Source organism: Pteropus alecto, unplaced genomic scaffold (genome assembly GCF_000325575.1).
Source record: "Pteropus alecto unplaced genomic scaffold, ASM32557v1 scaffold106, whole genome shotgun sequence".
Taxonomy (NCBI): Eukaryota; Metazoa; Chordata; class Mammalia; order Chiroptera; family Pteropodidae; genus Pteropus; species Pteropus alecto.
Genome location: NW_006442103.1, coordinates 2,921,599 through 2,941,844, shown reverse-complemented (window position 1 = coordinate 2,941,844; position 20,246 = coordinate 2,921,599). Strand labels below are relative to the sequence as shown.

The window sequence follows — 20,246 nt, the reverse complement described above, 5'->3', positions numbered from 1 at the left end:
AATGCCAAATAGTGATAAGTTCTGTACAGAGGATTTAAATCAGAAAAATGTGATAGTCACTGGCTAGCTGAATTGTCTTGGAGAAGTCCTCTCTAGATATTTAAGCAGAGAGCTGAATGAGAAGATTCACCCAGCCGTGTGGAAATATAGAGAAAAGCATTTCAGGCAGACAGGGCAAAACTCCTGAGGCAAAAATAAAGGCACGAGTGACAAAATAAAAGGCATGCTTTTGGGGAATGCTTTAAAAAGGCCAGTGTGGCTAGAGCCTAGTGGTGAGCAGGGACCAGATCCTACAGTACTCCATGTCAGGTGTTCCCATTTTTTCAAAACAAGGTAAGACATTGTTGGTTTAAAGCAGTGCTGAGATATGCTCTAATTTATATTTTTAAATAATCATTCTAGCTGTCGTCTAGATAATTTGGGGATGGTAAACAGTAGAAAGTGAGAACTATTACAAAAGTCAAAGCGAGAGATAATGGTGGATTTGAAAAATAAAAACAAAGGATGTGGAGAAAAATGGACACAATGGTATGTTTGGAATAGTGCAAAAAAACTTGCTAAGAGATTGGAATCTCATGGGCAAAGAAATAAATAAATGAATGATTTCTAGGTTTTGGACTATTGGAGAAGTAGGTTGCAGGGAGTGGGAAAATTAAGAATGCTATTCTGGCCATAGTTAAAATGCCTAGGAGATATATCTGGAGCTGTCAGATGGGAGATTGTCTGTCTGTCTGTCTGTCTGTCTGTCTGTCTGTCTCTCTTTCTCTTTCGCTCTCTCTTTTTATTTTCTATTTTCCAGAGATGTATCAAGCTTTCAAGTGCATGTGCAACCCAGTGCTGATCAATGAATGTATGTCTTCTCTCCTATCTAGGATGTATATTTCTTTCCATTTCTGAATGCCTCACAGTGATTAGAATTAGGCACAAAGTAAATACATGGATATATGATTGTGGTTAGATGCTGAGATGAATGACTGGGTGGATGTCTAAATCAATGAATAGAAATAGACAATAAGCATCTGAATATTGAATAGTTCAGAGGATACTGAACTAGTATTGAATAGTTCAGAGGATACTGAACTATACTGAATAGTTCAGAGGATACTGAACAAGAGTTATCTCTTGTCATTCTCAGAAATATATTCCTGAATCTGAGTTTTAGAAGATCATGAGTATTAGAGAAAAAGATGAAAAGAAAGAAGATGCTCATTAAATGTATGCTTTTAAATAAAGTAAATAAAATGTCTAGAAAACATTTTATTTCAAAGGGGAAAAAATTTCTAAATGTATTAGCCTTTCAAAACATGCTCATCCATTTTCTTAATCCATTGTCTTCTTCAAATATTCTTGAAATATTTCTTCCCTGTTGTTTAAGTGGTCAGACATCCCACACTTTTAATGTTTTTGTGACTCATGGGTCCTTCGAAACTTTCAATCCAGATTCTCCTGGCTTGAAATATATGTATTGCTAAACACCTCTCTTACTCTGTTCACTGATCCCTCCTCCCAAAATCAGAGGAAAGAAAGACAGTGGTTGCTCTTGGCTTCTTTTGTTTAATCTGAGCCAAGAGGACCTAAAAATTTCTTGTAATTAAAAATTGGGCATGCATATATAAACTTTCATTATCCCCAAATCAATTATGCTGTGTTTGTAAGACAAAAGAAGGTAATATGTCTAAGGATCTAAATTTATCAAATCTCTTTCAGATATCTGGCTTAATCCCACAGTGATAGACATGTCAGATATTATAATATTTAGCATATTTCCTCATGTGGAAAATGATAGGATTTCAGTTGTCATGCTTTAAGGGCATGAACCATAATCTCATTATCATCTCCCTAAATCAATCATCACATCCTGGATATTAACTCCATCTTAATGACACCAGATGCAATAATGTGTATGAGGTGAGAGAAAAGTTCCATGAGTCATCATTGGGCCAGAAAACAATGATGCAGGCTAAAAATTAATTACTGATGAATTTAGTATGGCCAAAATGCATCACACATTGCATATGCCTGCCTTTACAGAGCTAAATTAAGAATAGCATTGCATATTCATAGGACCTCATGTTTCTAAAACACAAAGTAAATGTGAGTGATCCAGAGAGAGTTAAAAAAATAAGCCAGTTCCATTGCATTTTAGAAAATTATATAATTAAGTAATGTTCTTTACAACAGTATCAGAGTATAAGCATTAATTTAATTTACAGTGTGACATTTTATAGATGAGACTCAAATATAAAACATAAAATTTACTTACCTGCATCTACCTTATTTATCTTTTCTTTAATTTATATTCATATTCTAATTCATATTGAATCATTTATTTTAAGGCTGTAGTATATATTGATTTGTGGGGAGAGGATGATAATCAGATTTTAGTTTATGCTGCGAAAGCATGACAATTGAAATTTAGCCATTTCTTGGTTTCTACAGTCTATCTTATATGTTCATCAGTGTGTGATAAGCTAATTGTTTACAACATAAATGTGATCATTTTAGTCCTGGAGCTCAATATAGTAACTTATCTTAGAAATTAGTCTATATGAAAAAAAAAAAAACTTAAAAACCACAAGTTTCACGTTAAGATACACAATTAAGAACTCGAATAGTTATTCTTACCTCTGAAAGAGACCCACTCTGTCATACCTATACCAAGAAAGACTTCTTGGTAAATAGTAGTACTTCGTAATTCTTATCTCAGTTGGTCCTCACAACAGCTTTTTGAGGAAGGTTCATTTTGACAAATACAAAACAGACAGCACAACTCCAAACCACTGAAGGCAGTTTTGTTTGATAAAAGAATTTGAAAAGAAACCAGAGGACTGGTTCATAAATTAGTATCTGTTGGACAAAGAATGAATGAATGAGTGGGTAATTTCTGAGGAGTAGAGAAAGCCTTTTTTAAAGAAATGATGTCTTAAAATTGTTTTCTTACGACCAAAATCCAAATGATCTATTAAACACTCCTGGCTACATTCCCAGCAGATAAAGAGAGAAGGCCTTTACTGGGAAGATGAGGCAATTGTGTGGGTCATGTATTAGAGGAGAGCAAATTATTTTAAGTGGCAGTATTTGCACAAATTTGTTCAATAGTAAATCTGATTAATTACTTTGAACTATTTGGAGTAGGTTGATGAAATTCTGAACTTTAAAATATGAAGATTAGAGTGAACTTGACATAATTAAAGATAAAGAATTCTTCATAATGAAAATATGGATCCTGATCCAAGGAAACAACTGGACTGACCTGGATGCAGAAATTAAAAAATTAAGAGAATCCAGGCACAAAACTGGATAGAGACATTTCCCTTTGCTTCCCCTGGCTCTAGTGTGTCTGTCCTTCATTGTAGCTAGAATCCAGACTGCTGTCCATGAATAGTTTAACATGTATACATGTGTGTGAAAATTAGTAGTTTAGAACATTGCGTATATAAGACATGATACTATGAGTTCAGTCATTGTTAAATGAAATGTTTATAGAATTCTCAATTACATATTTCTTCAGTTGTTATTAAAAGGGACTACAAGAAAGAAAGATCAAATGACAGCTACTGTCAAGATTCAGGTACCCGGATTGGGAGTACCAGATACACAGTAATCCACATACAGGCTCTGCCAAGTTTGGCTGTGACAAATAGCACTCTGAGTATCAAGAAAAATGCCGAAGAAGTAGATCTGCTTCTTTGCATTCTGAAAAGACACTGGTATACTCAAAGAATAGTTAAGTAATAATGCAAAGAAATTAACGTTTAATAGTGCAACAAGTAGCCCAGACTCTAAGTGCAGGAGAAGTTGAGATAAAAATATTTTGTTGTGCATTGGTGTGAATTCTGAATTATAGTTTATTTGTATAAGTAGAGAAAGAGAAAAATGTATTATTGACAGAAAATAAGAGACTTATGCTTTTCATTGAATGCTATAACTATGATATTGTTATCTTGCTTCATTCATTCATTCATTGAACAGATCGTATGCCAGGCACAGATTTTATGTGCTAAACATTAAAGGTGAACAAAACAGATATAGACCCTGCCCTTTTACTGTCTCTGAAAGCTGATGAATGGGATCCAAACAATTATACTTACCATACATGTATTTTAGGCACTGAACTAGATACTTACATATCTTTTTATTTGATATAATCCTCACAAGGATTCTATTTTAGATAGATAAACACATATATATGTATATATGTGTGTGTATAAATTATATATAATATAATATATATACGATATGTAATATAAATATATGTATATATAATACATATATACAATTGACCCTTGAACAACACAGGTTTGAACCACACAGATCCACTTATACACAGATTTTTTTCAATAAATACAGTAAATGTATTTTCTCTTCCTTATGCTTTTCTTAATATCTTTTTTCCTAGCTTCCTTTTTTGTAAGAATACATTATATTATACATGTAACATACAAAATATGTGTTAATTGACTATTTATTTTCTCAGTAAGGCTTCCAGTCGATAGTAGGCTATTAGTAGCTTAGTTTTGGGTAAGTCAAAAGTTATACATGGGTTTTCAACTTGGGGGGACAGGTTCCATGCCTCTAACTTCTGCATTGTTCAAAAGCCAACCGTGTCTATATAATTTTACTGTTTTCACAAGAGACCCAGGTGCCTTTGTAATGGTTAAAAAATCAAGGTTGCACAATAATTATGAGAAAGGGTCCTGGGAGCAGATTGACCCAGGATTTGAACCCTTGCTCTACCATGTATTAGCTGTATGCTGTCAGTCAATGTCCTTAATCTATGACCCCCTCTGTTTACCCATCTGTTAATTGAAGAAATAATAATACTTACCACAAGATGTTATTAAGAGGTTTAAATATGGTACTACATGTGAATCTATTTAGTACAGTGCTTGGAATGTAATAACCACTAAGTGAATTTCAGTGAAAGTGCAGTAAACCTGAAGGAATTTTGGTAATGCATAAAGAAATGACAGCTACAAAGGAATAGGCAGTTAAGTATGTAAATTACATCAGTTTTCCACTCTTAAGGGTGGTTTTGTTCAGCTTACAGGATTTGAATTTAGGGCAGTTCTTCGCCCTTCCTATTCTCGAGTTGTTCTTACATCAAAGACCCTTAAGGCCCAGAGGGACCCCTTAGACTGAGAGTTTTACTGGCCTGTGTAATCTTTCTTCAAGTAAATTGTCATTTTCACAAATCATAAAATATGTGCCATTTTAGTAAGAGACGCACAATTAAAACTGCTTCTTTGGCCATTGCATTCATTCATCTGTAACCATGTTCCAACAATCCATCTTTGGAGGTTGAAGACAGGCATTTTATTTTTAGGTTCTTGGTCTTCATTAAAAAAAAAAAACCCTATTATATTATTTCCCTGGTTTTTTCGCAAAACCGCAAAGTTTGTGAGCTTCATATTTTCTGCCTATATAGTAAAGCAATTAAGAAAAGTCTTTAATTTTTTTTGAAAAGCTCCTTTTTAAAAACACAGACCTTTTTGCTTTGCTCCTGCATAGCTATGCTCTGTACTTTGAACATCGGTGTTTTGTTTTGTTTTGTTTTGTTTTAATAGGTCTTTACTCTTAAATAGATTATTCACTCTTAATCAGCTGAACCTTGTCTAATTCTTGTGTCCAAGGCTATCTTGGCAACTCAGTCAAGATTGTTTACTCGCTGATAATAGTCACAAGGTACTCTTACAAATTTCTGTTTTTATCAATAATAGGTTAACCAGAAAATCAACTACTGAATTTTGAATGCTTTAAGTGGTGGACAGTGTTGAGATGCTATTTTCATGGTAACGACATTTTCTCTTTGCAAGCAAATGGTCCACCTTTTTCAGAATCTTGAATGTCTGTTTATATTATTGAGTAACCAAATATCTTTATCCATCTTCGAGGTCCAGAAAATAATGTCCATGAATTAATTTGACCAATAGGCTTTCCTTCTCTAGGCATTATGACTTATTCTCTTCTGTTATCTAAATCTCATGTGATATTTTAGTAAACGATATTGTAAGTCAAGTTTTCTCATCTGTTTTGACTCTTGAAAAGAGAGATTGCTGAAAATTATAGATTTTAGTCAACTGATAGTTACTGTTTGGATACAGTAGTCCTCCCTCATCTGTGTTTCTGCTTTCTGTGGTTTCGGTTACCCGGTTGTGGTCAACCTTGGTCTGAAAATATTAAATGGAAAATTACAGAAATAATTTGTAGGTTTTAAACTGTACACTATTCAGAGTACCGTGTGAAATCTCGTGCCATCCCACTCCGTCCTGCCCGGGATGTGAATTATTCCTTTGTCCAACATATCTACACTGTTCATGCCACCCACCAGTTAGTCACTTCATAGCAGTCTTGGTTATCAGATTGATTATTAGAGAGAGAGAGAGAGAGGAAAGTGAGAGACCATGTTCACATAACATTTATTACAGTATATTGTTATAATTGTTTTATTTTATTAGTTATTGTTGCTCATCTCTTACTATGCCTAATTTAGAAATTGAACTTTATTATAGGTATGTATGTATAGGAAACAATCCTAGTATATGTAGAATATGGTACTACCCATGGTTTCAGGCATTCACTGATGGTCTCGGAAAGAGTTCTCTGTGGATGGGGGGAACTACCGTATTTAGTTTCTCTTTCTTGTCCCATTTTTATCATGGGAGGTGCTGAGCTTTCACACCGCTACATGCAAACCTCGCACCACTTGTGCGACTGCAGAGCAATTGAAAATCACTGTGGTAACTGGTGCTATCCCAAAGCAAATGTCCAGGATGGTGAGAATCTATTTTAGTACAAAAATCCCACTGCCTCAGAAGCAAAGTGGCCACGCTTTCCAAAACAGCAGCCACAGCTTCTAGTCACAGAATGGCTGCATTGGAGCCTGGTATGCAGAAGACTCAAGACTTGCCTAAGACTTTCTTTAGGCCTGTATTTATGTCTGTGGGGAAGCAGGGCCATCAATAGCAATGTCTTTGAAAAGGCAGGATGGCAGTCACCATTCTTTGGCCCTCCATGTTGTGCCCAGCTCACCAGTTTTATCTCTAGTCCCTTGTAAATGGCAGATAGACAGAGGTGCTGTGTCTCTGTATGGTTTTTATTTTTATTTTCTTTTTTCTTGGTTCAGGTCATTATTGAGATCTGAGTCCAGTTAGAGCTGACTTTGCAAAGGACAGATACAAGGAAGGGGATAGAGGCAGACTCGCCTGCAGGGCACATCCCTTGACCAATCCGCCCACGCCGTCGTCAGTCAACAGAGTGCAACAATGCAGTCCCACAATTCTGTTCTCAATTAGAGTCGAGTGGGTGGCCTTTGAGAAAATATTCTGAATTGGAGAATCGATGATTATATTCTAGTTGGCAAAACATGGTCTGGATCCCAGTACAAAACACTTTAGAAACACTTTATTCTCTTTAGTCTGCCTTCAGCTGAACTTAGTAAAGAAATTAATCAAATAGAGAAAATGACCACAGATGGACATTGAAAAACAGCCTCTCAACTTCCATAAAATTCCTTCTCAATTGGGGAATAAGGGGTAGTTCATATACTTAGAAGTATCAAACAATATATAATTTAAAAGGCTAGACAGGAGAATAAGTAATATGGTTGACAGTGAAATATATGATGTACAAAGCAAGCTAAGTGACTCCTATGCTTTTAGGAGTTATCAATGAGTTGCAATTAAAGACAACTTTGAAAAAAATTAATCAGCAGAACTGCTTATCCATTAGGCTTTTTCTGAGATGACCCTTTGAAAAACAACATCTGTACATCTGTAGGACTATAGGGTGGCATTTGGACAGCTATTTTACTTAGTAATCCTGAGCAGTTTAGGAGCAAAGCTGAAATAAGCCCTCACTTTTGGGGGAAACAAGATGGTATTCTACTGAATGCTACAATTTTACCACTTTGGGAAAAAAAAAAAAAAAGGCTGCTTGAGAGACCTAAGAGTATAAAAGCATTCGAGACCTCAGAAGGAGTTTAAATCAATGCGCTGCCACAGTTACAGAGCAGATGAAAGAGCCTGCTGTCTCAATTGCCAGGAAACTACTTAGAAACTCTCACTTTGATTTCTTCACGTCGTCCGTTACATTACTGCTAAATGCAATATATAGGGACATCACAACTTTGATGTTGTACAGCTTCAACAAATGGAAACTAATGTGCTAGGACAACTAAGATTTGTGGTTTTATGTGGATATATAAATATCTCCCCATCTAGCTCCCTAGGTGCTAGCCTCTCCAGGGGCTGTCTTCTCACCTATAGCTTTATAAAATTATAATTTGGGTGTTTTATTCATGAATTCTCCTAAGCAGTGTCATGTTTATGTAGTACCAAAAACCCATAAGGGGATATTGTTATTCTGAATTATTACTTTATTAATATGTATTGTACACCAGTTTCAAAAGTACAGTGTAGTTTTATTCATCTGTTTGTCAGCACTGGACAGAGAACTCGATTCAGTGAAGAATGACTGATTCCAGGCCTTTGGAAAATCTGATGTTTTTAATCAGTGGGTGTGCGCAGATGGAGTTGGAAACTAATTTTCTATTCAACAATAGTAGAGGTCTGTTTTCCAGTTTTAGCAGTAAACCTTCTGGTGGTCATCCAATTATTAAGATCCTACATTTTAAAGAGCTATGGACTTCTGCCATTATTCGTTAACTAAATTTGAAATCATGTTGCTTTTTCTTATTGAACCTTATAAATATGTGCTTATTTAATCATGTAATACATCGAATTTACTATTTTGAAATTTACGGAACTGAGAGAGCAGAGGTCAGAAGATCTGGATTTGAGAGTTGGCTCTGCCATCTACTAATCTTTTCAGTTGGGGCATAGCATCCAGTGCTTAGTTTCTATTTCCTCACTTCCTAAGCATTTAATGGCACCTTCTTTGTTTTCATCTCAGAACTGGTGTGTGGACTAAGTAAACTGATACTTGAGAAGCGATGCTATAGCAGAGCTTGCTGCAAATGGGATGGGAGACCAGCAATGTTTCCAGCCAGCTTTGCGGTCACGGACATCTCTAACCCTGCTAAAGAATTAAGGCCCATTTGAAAAATGCCTTAGTTCCTTTTTGTCTCATTTGCCAGCTTGCTCTGACAACTGTAAATCACTGTATAAATATTTCTGACTTTTTTGACAGCCTGCTTTGAAAACTATAAAGCATTAGGAAAATATTGCAGATGTTATACATTGTTTAAACAGTTTAACCCTTTGTCAAAATAGATTATGGGATCACTTTTTTATTTTTCTGGGAAATCTTTAAGAATTGGGCGGATAATCTTCCTTATTCAGTGTTTCATCTGTAGACGTGTTCATGTTCATCTTGAACTTCTTCCAGCTACGTAAGATTCTGTTATAAGGATAATTTGGAATGTGATAAGCATTGCAGGAGAATTTCCATTTTTGTTTACATGTAGTTCCTCTCCAATGTATCCTTTTACTAATGAATTTATAAAAACATGGAAACTACTTTGAACTTAAATTATAAAAATATTTTGCTTGAATATAGCCTCATGGCACATATTTCTAAGACCCGGATTATAGTTTGTCCACTTTTGTGGTAACAAATTAAAAGCGATAATTATGATCGTGGGTCCATCTGAGTTGTGTCTAATAGTTCAAGATTCCTATTTAGAAACCGTGCCACATTTTAAAATATCATTTGAAACATGTGCTGCTCTAATATATGAAAGCACGTGCCAGCCCACAGTGTTCTGTTTCTGTAGAAGTCTTCTTTGCCAATTACTTACCCGGAATTACTAAATTGTATTTTTAATACAATTTAGATTCTATTTGCTGGCTTCCTAGTAAGCTGTCTTCTACATTTCTAGGAAGGTGGCTTTTTCTTTACAGGCAAAACTTTCCCTTTTGAGCTCCACTCAGCACTTTAAATTCTAGATTACTTGATAATAACTATGAGATTTAGTACCATTTTGCCTGAGCTTTATAATTTCCATAGCACTTCCACCTACATGATGTAATTTAATCCTCACAACAATAAATTAGATATATCATCTACTCTTATTCAGATTGGGAGGTAGGTGGGGAAAACTCAAGAGGCTAAATGATGAGCCTCAGTACCCAGCCGCTGAGAGACAGAGCTGGGTCTCAGGCATATCTTCTGATGACAAGACAAAAAGCTCTTTGAGATCATTATTACTTCATGCACATAAAAATAAGGTCCATGACCTTTTTTTTACTGCTTTGGATAAAAAGTATTAGCTTTAAAAAATATATCCTACCTAATTCATGCTCTGATTTTTTCATATTATGAAATTTATTTTTGGTGCCAATCTAGCTTACGAAATACTAGCTCCTATTTTAAGCACCTAAGTGCTTATGTTGCCTTTTAGTTTTTTATGTGCTAAGTATTTAATCTTCATTTTTAAATGAAGAAATTCGTTCATACTTAAACAGCTAAGATGCAGTTTAAACCTTATTCAGCCTGACTTCTACATGCATGCTCTTAACCTCTAGTCTCTACTACCTGATATGGCATAAAAACCACTATATTTGACTTTAAGAAATAGTTCTTCAAGTGAAAGCTCTTTCCATTTGCAAAGAAAATTACCCTCTCTCTTGCTTAACGCGTAGGTTTATTCTATGTATTGAAGAAATGATGTATGTAAAGAAGATTTTTAAAATGTAAATCACCATAAATAGAAAATTTACTATTAATGTGGTTAATCTCATTTAAGAAGAATAATGGGAAAGGAATAACACCCCGCTACCTCCTGTCATCTCTGTTATTGATACCGTCGCTTTGCATAGACAGACTTTGATTAAATGTGCCTGTACCTAAAGTGAAAATGCAGGGCACTGTGTCATACCTCTGAAAGAGACAATTCAGTGGCAATGGGAGCTTTATAGCACACCTCAAATCATGTGGCACAGGGGGACATCACCTACTCAACCCTGCACAGAGCTGGTCTTGCTGAGAATCCAGGGGCCCCCCCTTACAACAGCTCACTGTAGGGATGTTCACGTTTGTGGAAATAATTAATGGTGGCAATGATCCTTATAATGGTACCTGGTACCCTGCTGTGAAGAAAGATAAACCAGCCTTTACCATAAAGAACTTACAAATTATACTAAGTAAACATGTTAACAGCTATTAAGAATCCTAATCAGAGCTGTTAAACAAACAATTAAGAGATGTCATATAAAACACACCCATTGAGGAATAGCAGCTACATGTTCGGAGTTTTAAAAGGAACCATTTACCTTTGAGATAGAAAACCCGAAGTGAAGTGTAAAGGTTAGTCAAGAACAAGGCACTTTCCGGAGCGAATCCATTTGCTGAGCCTCAAATCCCATGGTCAGAGCCCTGTTCCCAATGGTGTGCTTACATCCGAAGATTTATTTTGAGTCTCATTACTATTTAATCAGAAAATTACTCGTGTTCTCTCAGACGTGACTTATTATTATAAGTAGTGCTTCTTTAAAGGGCCATGAAAATGTTGCTACAATTTAATAGTAAAAATCGAGAAGAAATTATTTGTCTGGAAGGAATTTACTTTGTAGATGGCATTTCAGGTTAAGATGAGATTCATCCCATCTTACCAGTGCTTAACACCTTGCTTTTCTCAGTGCGGCCCAGCACCACCAGCACCACCTGGGAGCTTGTCACAAATGCAGGATCTTGGGCCTCACTCCAGACCTACAGAATCAGAACATACATTTTAATAAGGTCCTCAGATAATTTATATGCATATTAAATTTGTAAAAGAAAATATCAATGTGCGAAATTCCTACTACCAGAAATTCTGTCAAGAAAATTAATGTTTACTCTTATCGGAAAGTAAACATTCAATTACTCACTTTAGGAAGGTATAGAAATAGTGTGACATTTGTCTTATCATTAAGCATATCTGAAGTGGTCCCCTCCAGCACCCATGTTTAACGGTGGCTTCCAGCATTTCCAGCATAGCACGCCATCCCAGCCACGTTCAGTCACGATCCTGTAGTCTTTCCTTCCTCTTCAGGTTTTGTGTCCCCTTCCCATTCTCAGTATAGCTCCCGATTATGTGGAACACTAACACTGGAATAAAGAGCATATGAGAGGGTGACAGGCCTAGCCTTGGACCCCACCGTGCTCTCCCACAGCTAGGATACACCGAGGCTACTCTTCGATTATTCAAGCACCACTTGGCTGAGTCTGCCACATGCAAGTTGTGCCATGTTTGTGGATTAAGAGAATTAGTGGCTTTTGTATCTTCTCACTAAAATAACTGAAATTAAACTTTACTATTTATACATAGATTCCTTTTGACAGCAGGTTTTTACAGCAGTCATGAACATCTCATAAAGGAGATGGCATGATGTGGTTTTCCAAATCTGATTTTTTATGTTCATATGGTGAACTATTTTAAAACAACAGTGAAAGTATACCCATGAACATATATTATTAAAAAAATGGAATCTCACAGTGAACAAGGAAGATTAAGTAAAGCATCAGCTGACTTTTATAGTTAAAAAAAAAATCTCGTGGAAAAAATTATAATAATGTTCTTTATAATTGTTCTGAAAAAAATCAATGATAAGAAAGTTATGACAGGCCTTATTAATGCTCAAATTGTTCCTCCTGAGTAACAGATTTTTTAATGTAACATAAATGGGCTTCATAGAAAATATTCTATCTGCATTTAGTGGTTACTCAATGTTCTTTCCTACATTGTAATAACATAGAGCACTTTAAAATAGGAAAAGAAGGGTTTTGTATTTTGCTTTTTCATTTTTTTTTCTCATACGCTACAAATAAGAAGGTAAATAAAACTGGAAGACATTGAAATTTTTCATCTAGCAGTATGGATTTTTCAAAACAATGGTTATATTTGGGTTGAAGATAATTTGATTGCTTTTTTTAAAAACGTGTGTTGGGCTCATGAAATGGTCGAAGGAAAAGATAATTGTAATTACATTAAAACAGTTTTTTCTCTGTTAATGTCCGTATCTTAGTCATATTAGAACTGCATTGTCGTGTTCCTGGCTCCACCGCTTTCTAACCAGACGGCCTGGCACAAGTCTTTAACTTCCCTAAGACTCAGTTTGCTCATCCTTAAAAATTAAACCTACCTCTTAGAGTTAGTTTGAGGACTAAGTGAGATAATACATTAAAAAGTGTTTAAGAGAGTGCCTGTCCCATAATAAAAGCTCACATGCATTAGCTATTCACATTGTTTTATTTTTATCACACCATCATTCAGCCAAATTTGACAGAAATTTAATAGACAAAAGTCATTCTGTCCTATTCTGAAATGTAAAATGACCTCATTGCCCTAAAACATAGCCATTTCCATCCTTTAAGAAATAAGATGCAAAACCCTCCTACCTAGAATCCTAGCTCTCCTCTTTCTTTCTTTTTTTTTTTTTAATTAAGTTTATTGGGGTAACATGGGTTAATACAATTATATAATTTTCAGGTGTATACTATAATTTGACATCTGTATATTCTATTGTGTGTTTACCACCCAAAGTCCAGTTTCCTTCAGCTACCATATATTTGATCCCCTTTACCCACTTCACTCTCCCCCAACCCCCCTTTTTTGATCCCCTTTACCCTGTCTACCTCTCCCCTCCCCCCCACCCCCTACCCTCTGGTAACCACTAGTCTATAGTCCATGTCCATGAGTCTCTGTTTGTCCTGTTCATTTGTTGCTTTTAGGTTTATATCCCACATATAAGTGATATCATGTGACTTTCAACTTTTTCTATCTGGCTTATTTTGCTTAGCATGATTATCTCAGGGTTCATCCATGTTGTATTTTTACTGTAGCCAAACTTCTTATAAGAACAATCTGCCTGTGTCTTCAGTTCCTCAACCCTCATCCATTCTTCAACCTACCACAAAATGGCTTCTGCCACGTTGCAGAGCTTCTCCTCCATAAATGCACATGTCAGTCAGTCATTGCCTTTCTGATTGCTGAATCCAATGGCCACTTTTCAGCTCTAACGTTTTTGGCCTTAATACAGCACTTTACATCTTCCTTAGTGTTGTCTTGGATCTTTTTTGCTTAATGTCTTCCATGATCTTCCTTAAGCTTCCTTTTAAATGCTTCTGTTCCCAGAATTCCACACTTGACCTTCTTTTATAGTCACATCATGGAATCACTACCACTTCTTGCTGAGAACTTAAGTATATATTTTTCTGCTCGCTTTCTCTCTCTCTCTCTCTCTCTCTCTCTCTCTCTCTCTCTCTCTCTCTCTCTCTCTGTCTCTGTCTTTCCTATTCTGAGATCTCATAGTGTGTTTTCAGTAAATTCAACCAACCTGTCAACAGGCATCAGGTAATATGCTGGCATGCGGATTACAATAAAATTTATTAATTAAAGATCCAGAGGCTTTAAGAGACCTTGAAACAAAATTTAATTTATTCTCCTATTTTCAGATATTTTCTCATTTTTTCATTCATGTAGGACAAGATTTTTCTTTATTGGTTGCCATTGCCAAGCACCATGGTATATGCTAAGAATTTAACACCTGGAATAGTGAGACAGAAATGAGTTTTACTTTGCTTAGTTTTGTTTGGGTGATTGCTTCTTTGGATTGGTTTTGAATCTAGATGAGGAAAGGTGTCGAATTCTATAAGGTAAATTTTGAATTTGAAGCGATGATGGGCCATCCAGGTGAAGAGGTCTCATTTCAATCCCAATACTGACTCTTGAGTGTATTTTTTTCAGAAGGATCCTAATTTCTCAGATTTAAACTTCCTTACGTTTAGAATTTTTTTAATATCTATTATCTGACATATAGTTACTCAAATGAAACTATCTCTTCTGAATTATCCATTCATCAACATATATATTTTGAGAGTCAGAATAAGTGACAAACCCTGTGTTTACCACTGAGAATAATATGATGACTAAGATAAACATAGATTTTTCCCTCCTGAAGTTTCAGTTTATTTGGGTAGTGAACTGTCAATCAAATAATCATGTGATAATTATCCACCAAAGATGTATGAGTAAAAGAAAGCCTTAACTATTTCGGGTTTCCGGAGACTTCCCTGAAGAAGCGATATCTACCACGAGACTGAGAAAGGGCTGGCAGTTAGCCATGTGTAGAAGATAAAGCCTTCTAGGCAGCAAGGTCTTATAAAAAGATCTTAAGGCAAAGAAATAATGTGGCAAATCTGAGGAAAAGAGGGAGGACCTGGGTGAATGGAGTGAATGAAAAGGAGAACAAGAGCAGATGAGGCAGAAGAGGTAAGCGGCGGTAAATGGTGGCTGAGTTGGCTGAAGAACAGCACTCCAGCGTGGCCACCTCCAGATGTAAGAGTCACCTCCAGGAAGCACATCCCGATGGAGGAAAATAAGAGCATTAAAATGTCTTTATGTTCTGCCAAATTTAACTCCCTGGAAAGCCAACCACTTGGATCTCATTTTTTAACAGCCATGCTGAGGTATATCTGCCATACAATTAGTTGCATATATTTAAACTGTACAATCTGATAAGTTTTGACATACATACACACCTATGAGACCATCACCGTATCAAGTTTATGAAAGTATGCATTGTCCCCGAGGTTTCCTTGCGCCCCTTTGCAGTCCCTCTTCCCCACCACTCCCATCTCCAGGCAATGATCGATCTGTCAAACATAGAACAATGCCTAGCACATAAAATGAATGTTGTTGAATAAATGAAAAGTGAGTCTAGAGAATTAACTCTTGGTTTGACACTTGGTTGGTTGCTCTGCCTTTTCTAGGTTTGCAGTGCTGTTCAGAATCAGGATTTCACTGTGATCGAAGACTATTGCACTGGTCTCAGAGCCCTGCTTTATCTGAAAAGCATCGAGGAACTACAAGACTGGGATGGGCAGAGTCCAGCTACCGTGAGCCACCAGAAAGGAAAACCAGTTCCCCAAATCCCAGAACTCACAGGAAAGGTATGTGCTCATCTATTCTGTGTCGTCTCTGAGAACTCTGCCTCGGTCACTTTCTATTTCAGGTCTTGTTTCCCTCCCACCTTCTCACGAACAAGAACACAGTGCCTGTGGGATATGATTTCTACAATAGAATCATTCTGAAGGAGGCTTGATTACAGCTATACGATAGGGCTGAGTTACATTTTTATAAAACCATATAACCCAAAGTCATATAAAAGAAAAAGATTGAAGTGTGTGTGTAAAGTGCCTCCAAATTCTTGCTTACTGTGGTAATGACTGGCATTCTTTCCAGTGGGAGGCTGGAGATTTCTTTATTCTTTAACGAGCTCTGGAAATTATAACATTCCCTTTCTATTTTCAAGATAATCAAATCACCGGAGCCCTGAATAATATGATGAAGTTTTTAAAATTAAAATCAAATCAGTATCTTTTGTAACTGCTTCTGCTATGTGGTTAAACCTGGGCTCAAAAGGTTATGTCCCAACTTTCTCACTAACTGCTATTTTCAGAGAAATATATACTACATTTACATTTTGTATAATATGGTGATTTTAGCAAATCTTTTCTAAAACAACATTCAGTATTTCTCCTTTGTATTTCCTTTGTATTATCCTAAATAGACAACCATTGTCAGAAGACATTTCTTGAGTCCTGAATGAGGGGAGGAAAAATTATAATTCTCAGTCTTTTCAGCTTGTCACTACATCAATAATTAACTTTTAAAAAGAAAGGCAAGTATAAAAAGATTCTTTAAGGAAGCATTTAATAATTCAAATGAATCTTAACTTGAAACAGGTCACATGAAAAAGAATCGAAAACAAAAACCCTGGGTACTCTGCCTTGGATGGCAGCATTAGGGACTCAAAGAACAAGAAAAACATTATATAACTGACTTACATTTGGCTAGTTTTAATGAAAAATATCACTGTTCCTTTCTTAACAGATAGCCAAAAGTAAGAGCTTCTTGAAGAATAATGTGTGTGATTTCAAGTACAGTAGTGAAAAAGAAAAGGGAGAAAGAAATAAAATCTTACAGTGTGGATTCCAGGAAAATATGGTGATGAATGACTCCATGAGAGGCAATCAAACAGAAAGGCTGGGTGACATTAATATTTATAATATTGTAATTAGCAAGACTGTGCCTAAGTAGCATTATTAGTGTAACTAATCATATTATAAACTGAGTCTGCAGTATTTAGACAGTGAGTGTTCTTGCCTTTGTCAGTGACCATCTATGTCCTAAAGTTGTTCATAACAAAAAAATCACAAATAACTCTTCATTCATTCAATGTAAATATCTTAAGTAAATTATTTTTGGCATTATAGTTTTGCTAGTTTATGACCATCTATAAAAGCGTTGTCTCAAATTTGAGTGGTCTCCATGTGAGCCAAAATGCAAGTAGCTGCATTGCACTGTGCCATTTTGTCTTTAAAGGACTTCCACACTCATTTCAAAACTTACATATTCAAATAAAAGATGGATAATGATGGAGACACTTGTGTCAATGACATAAGTGGAAATTGATTTTCTGATAGTTTGAATCTAGATTCAGACTTTATTTTGGTAAGCCCAGCCTTCATCAAAATTGTAAGTGTAATTTTCAGCATTATCATTTGTTAAAAAAAAAAAAGGATTTTGCCTATGTGATTAGATTAGCGATTCATTTCTCAACACTGAGTTGAGGAGCAAGCAGATGGTCTGGTAATAGATCTATGCTCCTGGATTCTCTGGTGCAAGCTGACATGACTAAAACAATAGGTGACTGTCCCCTTTAGGTTAATATTCCTAACAGTGAATCAAAGTGCTCTTGATCCAAGGTACAGGTGGCCTCCTAATTGTTCCTCCTAGTGTTACCGGTGTGTGTGTGTGTGTGTGTGTGTGTGTGCGCGTGCGTGTGTGTGTGTCTTTGAAAACAACTGAGATTATACTCTCATTAGCTAAAGAATTAGATGCTGCTCCTTATAGTGTTTTCATACTATAAAGGAAAGAAGAGAAGATGTAGATCCTTTTTAGGAAGACCCCCTAGAAGTAGCTGGCTTCCTTAAACAGAAGAGGTTTGTTTGGAAAGTACCATTGTTACTCTACTTAATCTTTCACTCAGAGGTCAAGCTAGAATAAATTAAAGTAGAAATTTAAGAGAAGCCAATTACAATGCAGTGTTTGAAGATGGAGAGAAAATATGATGTTAACCAGGGAAACAAGGATTTGGCTAAATTAATCGAGTTATCTTTTGAGTAATTAGTATATTTAATATACTCTCCCTATGTATACCTCACTTGTTAATTGATTAAGCTTTCCAAGCAGTGTCTCTTCAGGTGGCTTTGGAAGAGCAAGAAGTCAGGCATTTATAGTTTGCTCTGGTCTTATGGTGCTAATATAAATCTGTGCCTGCAAGCATCAGAGCACATCCCATAGGAAAAACAATCACCTGCTTTTCCATGCCACAGAGCAGCTGATCTCGAACTGTTGGTGCTTAAAAACCATGTGGCATATTTGCGAAAAACTCAGATTCCCTGGCCCCATTCCCAGAGATCCTGATATGACTGGTCAGCAATGGGTCCCAGAATCCGCATGTTAAGGTCATGATATATATAATAGAGGGATCCAAAGAGCCACGTTGCCAAAAGGAATGACGATAAATAGCAACAGGATGTAGTCAGAGGCTGAGTAAGTTAGCAATGAGCTCACACATGCTTCCCTTGATGGAGAAAGCTGGCAGTGAGTGGTTTTGAGCTGGAAGAGAAATGAAAATACAGTCAGGAGAGAGATCCAGAGGGGCAGCACACTGGGCTCTGAGTGGCCAGAGGTTGAAAATATCTGATAAGGAACCAGGGTCAGGGAGTTAGTGCAACAGTGGGTCAAAGCTATGCAAGCAAAATGAATTGTGCAGACAGAAACACTTTGCTATCAAAGATAGGACATCCAGGGTCCACACAGTCCTGCAACAAGGGAGTTTGTGAGGATAAGGAAGTAGAGACTATTCGCAGTATAATCAGAAAGGACGGGTCTCTGTAGCAAAATTTACCCTTTTGTTTTATACTCAGTTATTTTAATTCCCCCTTCTCCCTAGTGAAAACCTAGGCAACTGAATAAAAGTGAATGGTTGCTTACTGCATATAGGACAGTGGTTACTAGCAGAGTTCAGAGTAAGACTGTTAGATTTACACGATGCTTCGTTACTTACTAGTTGGGCAACTTGGACAAGTTAATTAATCTTTCTAAATCTGTTTCTAAAACTATGAAGTGAAGATAATCACAATACAAATCCATGATCCCTCATTAACAATCCTTAAAGCCAAAAGCTCTGAAACCAAATGTTTCACGTAACTCATTTGGCAGCAAACCTGGCCTGGACTGATGTGAGGCTATTTATAATCTTTGTTTATTCCTCTTAGGGTGAACATTTGAATGTTTACTGCAAAAAGACTAATGCGTTTGATTCCAGGTTGCTACCCCACACACCTTGCTGGAGGTATTAGGTAAAATGTGGTATGTGTACCATTTTAGTTTTCTAAGGCCCAAAAAACAATCCTGATCTCGAGATGTATTTGGCACCAAGAATTTTAGATAAAGGGTTGTGAAGAACACTTAAATGAGAACTTAACTGCAATTATACCATTATCCACAAATTATTTTTTAGAGTTGGAGGCGATGTATACATTTTAATGATATCAGAAAATAAAATATCAGTATTTGGCATTTTTAGATGTGGTAAATAAGAATTATGTTGAGATTATCTATCTGCTTGAGAAACATGAAAGAAATTGGATGTTCCAATATTAGGATGGAAAATATTGCAATCAGAAGGCATGGAAGGAAATTACTTTATATTCTTATCTTTGGAATGAGAGCAAGATTCCTAAGCAAGAGACCTTGAAAGGGAAACAGCACAGGCCGAAATGACCTACTGGGTGTTTGGAGTCCGCATGCATTTTCACAAGCCGTTCCCTGTGTCTGGAATGTCTTTCTAGTTCACTATAGAGAAACTCTCAAGCAGCCTCTGCTCTCTGAGTTATTCTCTGACCTCTGCACCAGAATTAATTTCTCTTTCTCTTTCTCAACCTCAGTTGCAAGTGGTATCGCACAGCATTTGAATTTTACATGTCTGTTTCCTGTATTAGACACTCACTTGTCTTATTCATCTTTATATCCCAATTCCTCAGACATCCACTGATACACAGGACGAGCTTAATAAATGCTGGCCGAATAAATAAATGAATGAATAAATGAATGTAAGAGATCATCTAAGTGGTAGCATTAAAAATCAGATCAGTAGTCATTTGAGTTATCTAGTCATTACTTTCCCCATTACATCAGAAATGAAAAGGCTGTAAAAAGAAAAAAGTAACTT

The 20,246-nt window shown here is 36.2% G+C and overlaps 1 protein-coding gene across 2 annotated transcripts in view; it reads left to right on the top strand.

The window, feature by feature from the left end:
• The window catches only part of DPYD (dihydropyrimidine dehydrogenase), a 707,946-nt gene that overhangs the window by 580,911 nt on the left and 106,789 nt on the right, over positions 1-20,246 (top strand). For both annotated transcript variants that reach the window (XM_006919549.3, XM_025038477.1), the window contains one exon: positions 15,715-15,894. In XM_006919549.3, coding sequence (XP_006919611.2) covers positions 15,715-15,894 — 180 coding nt within the window. The remainder of the gene's footprint in view (positions 1-15,714; positions 15,895-20,246) is intronic.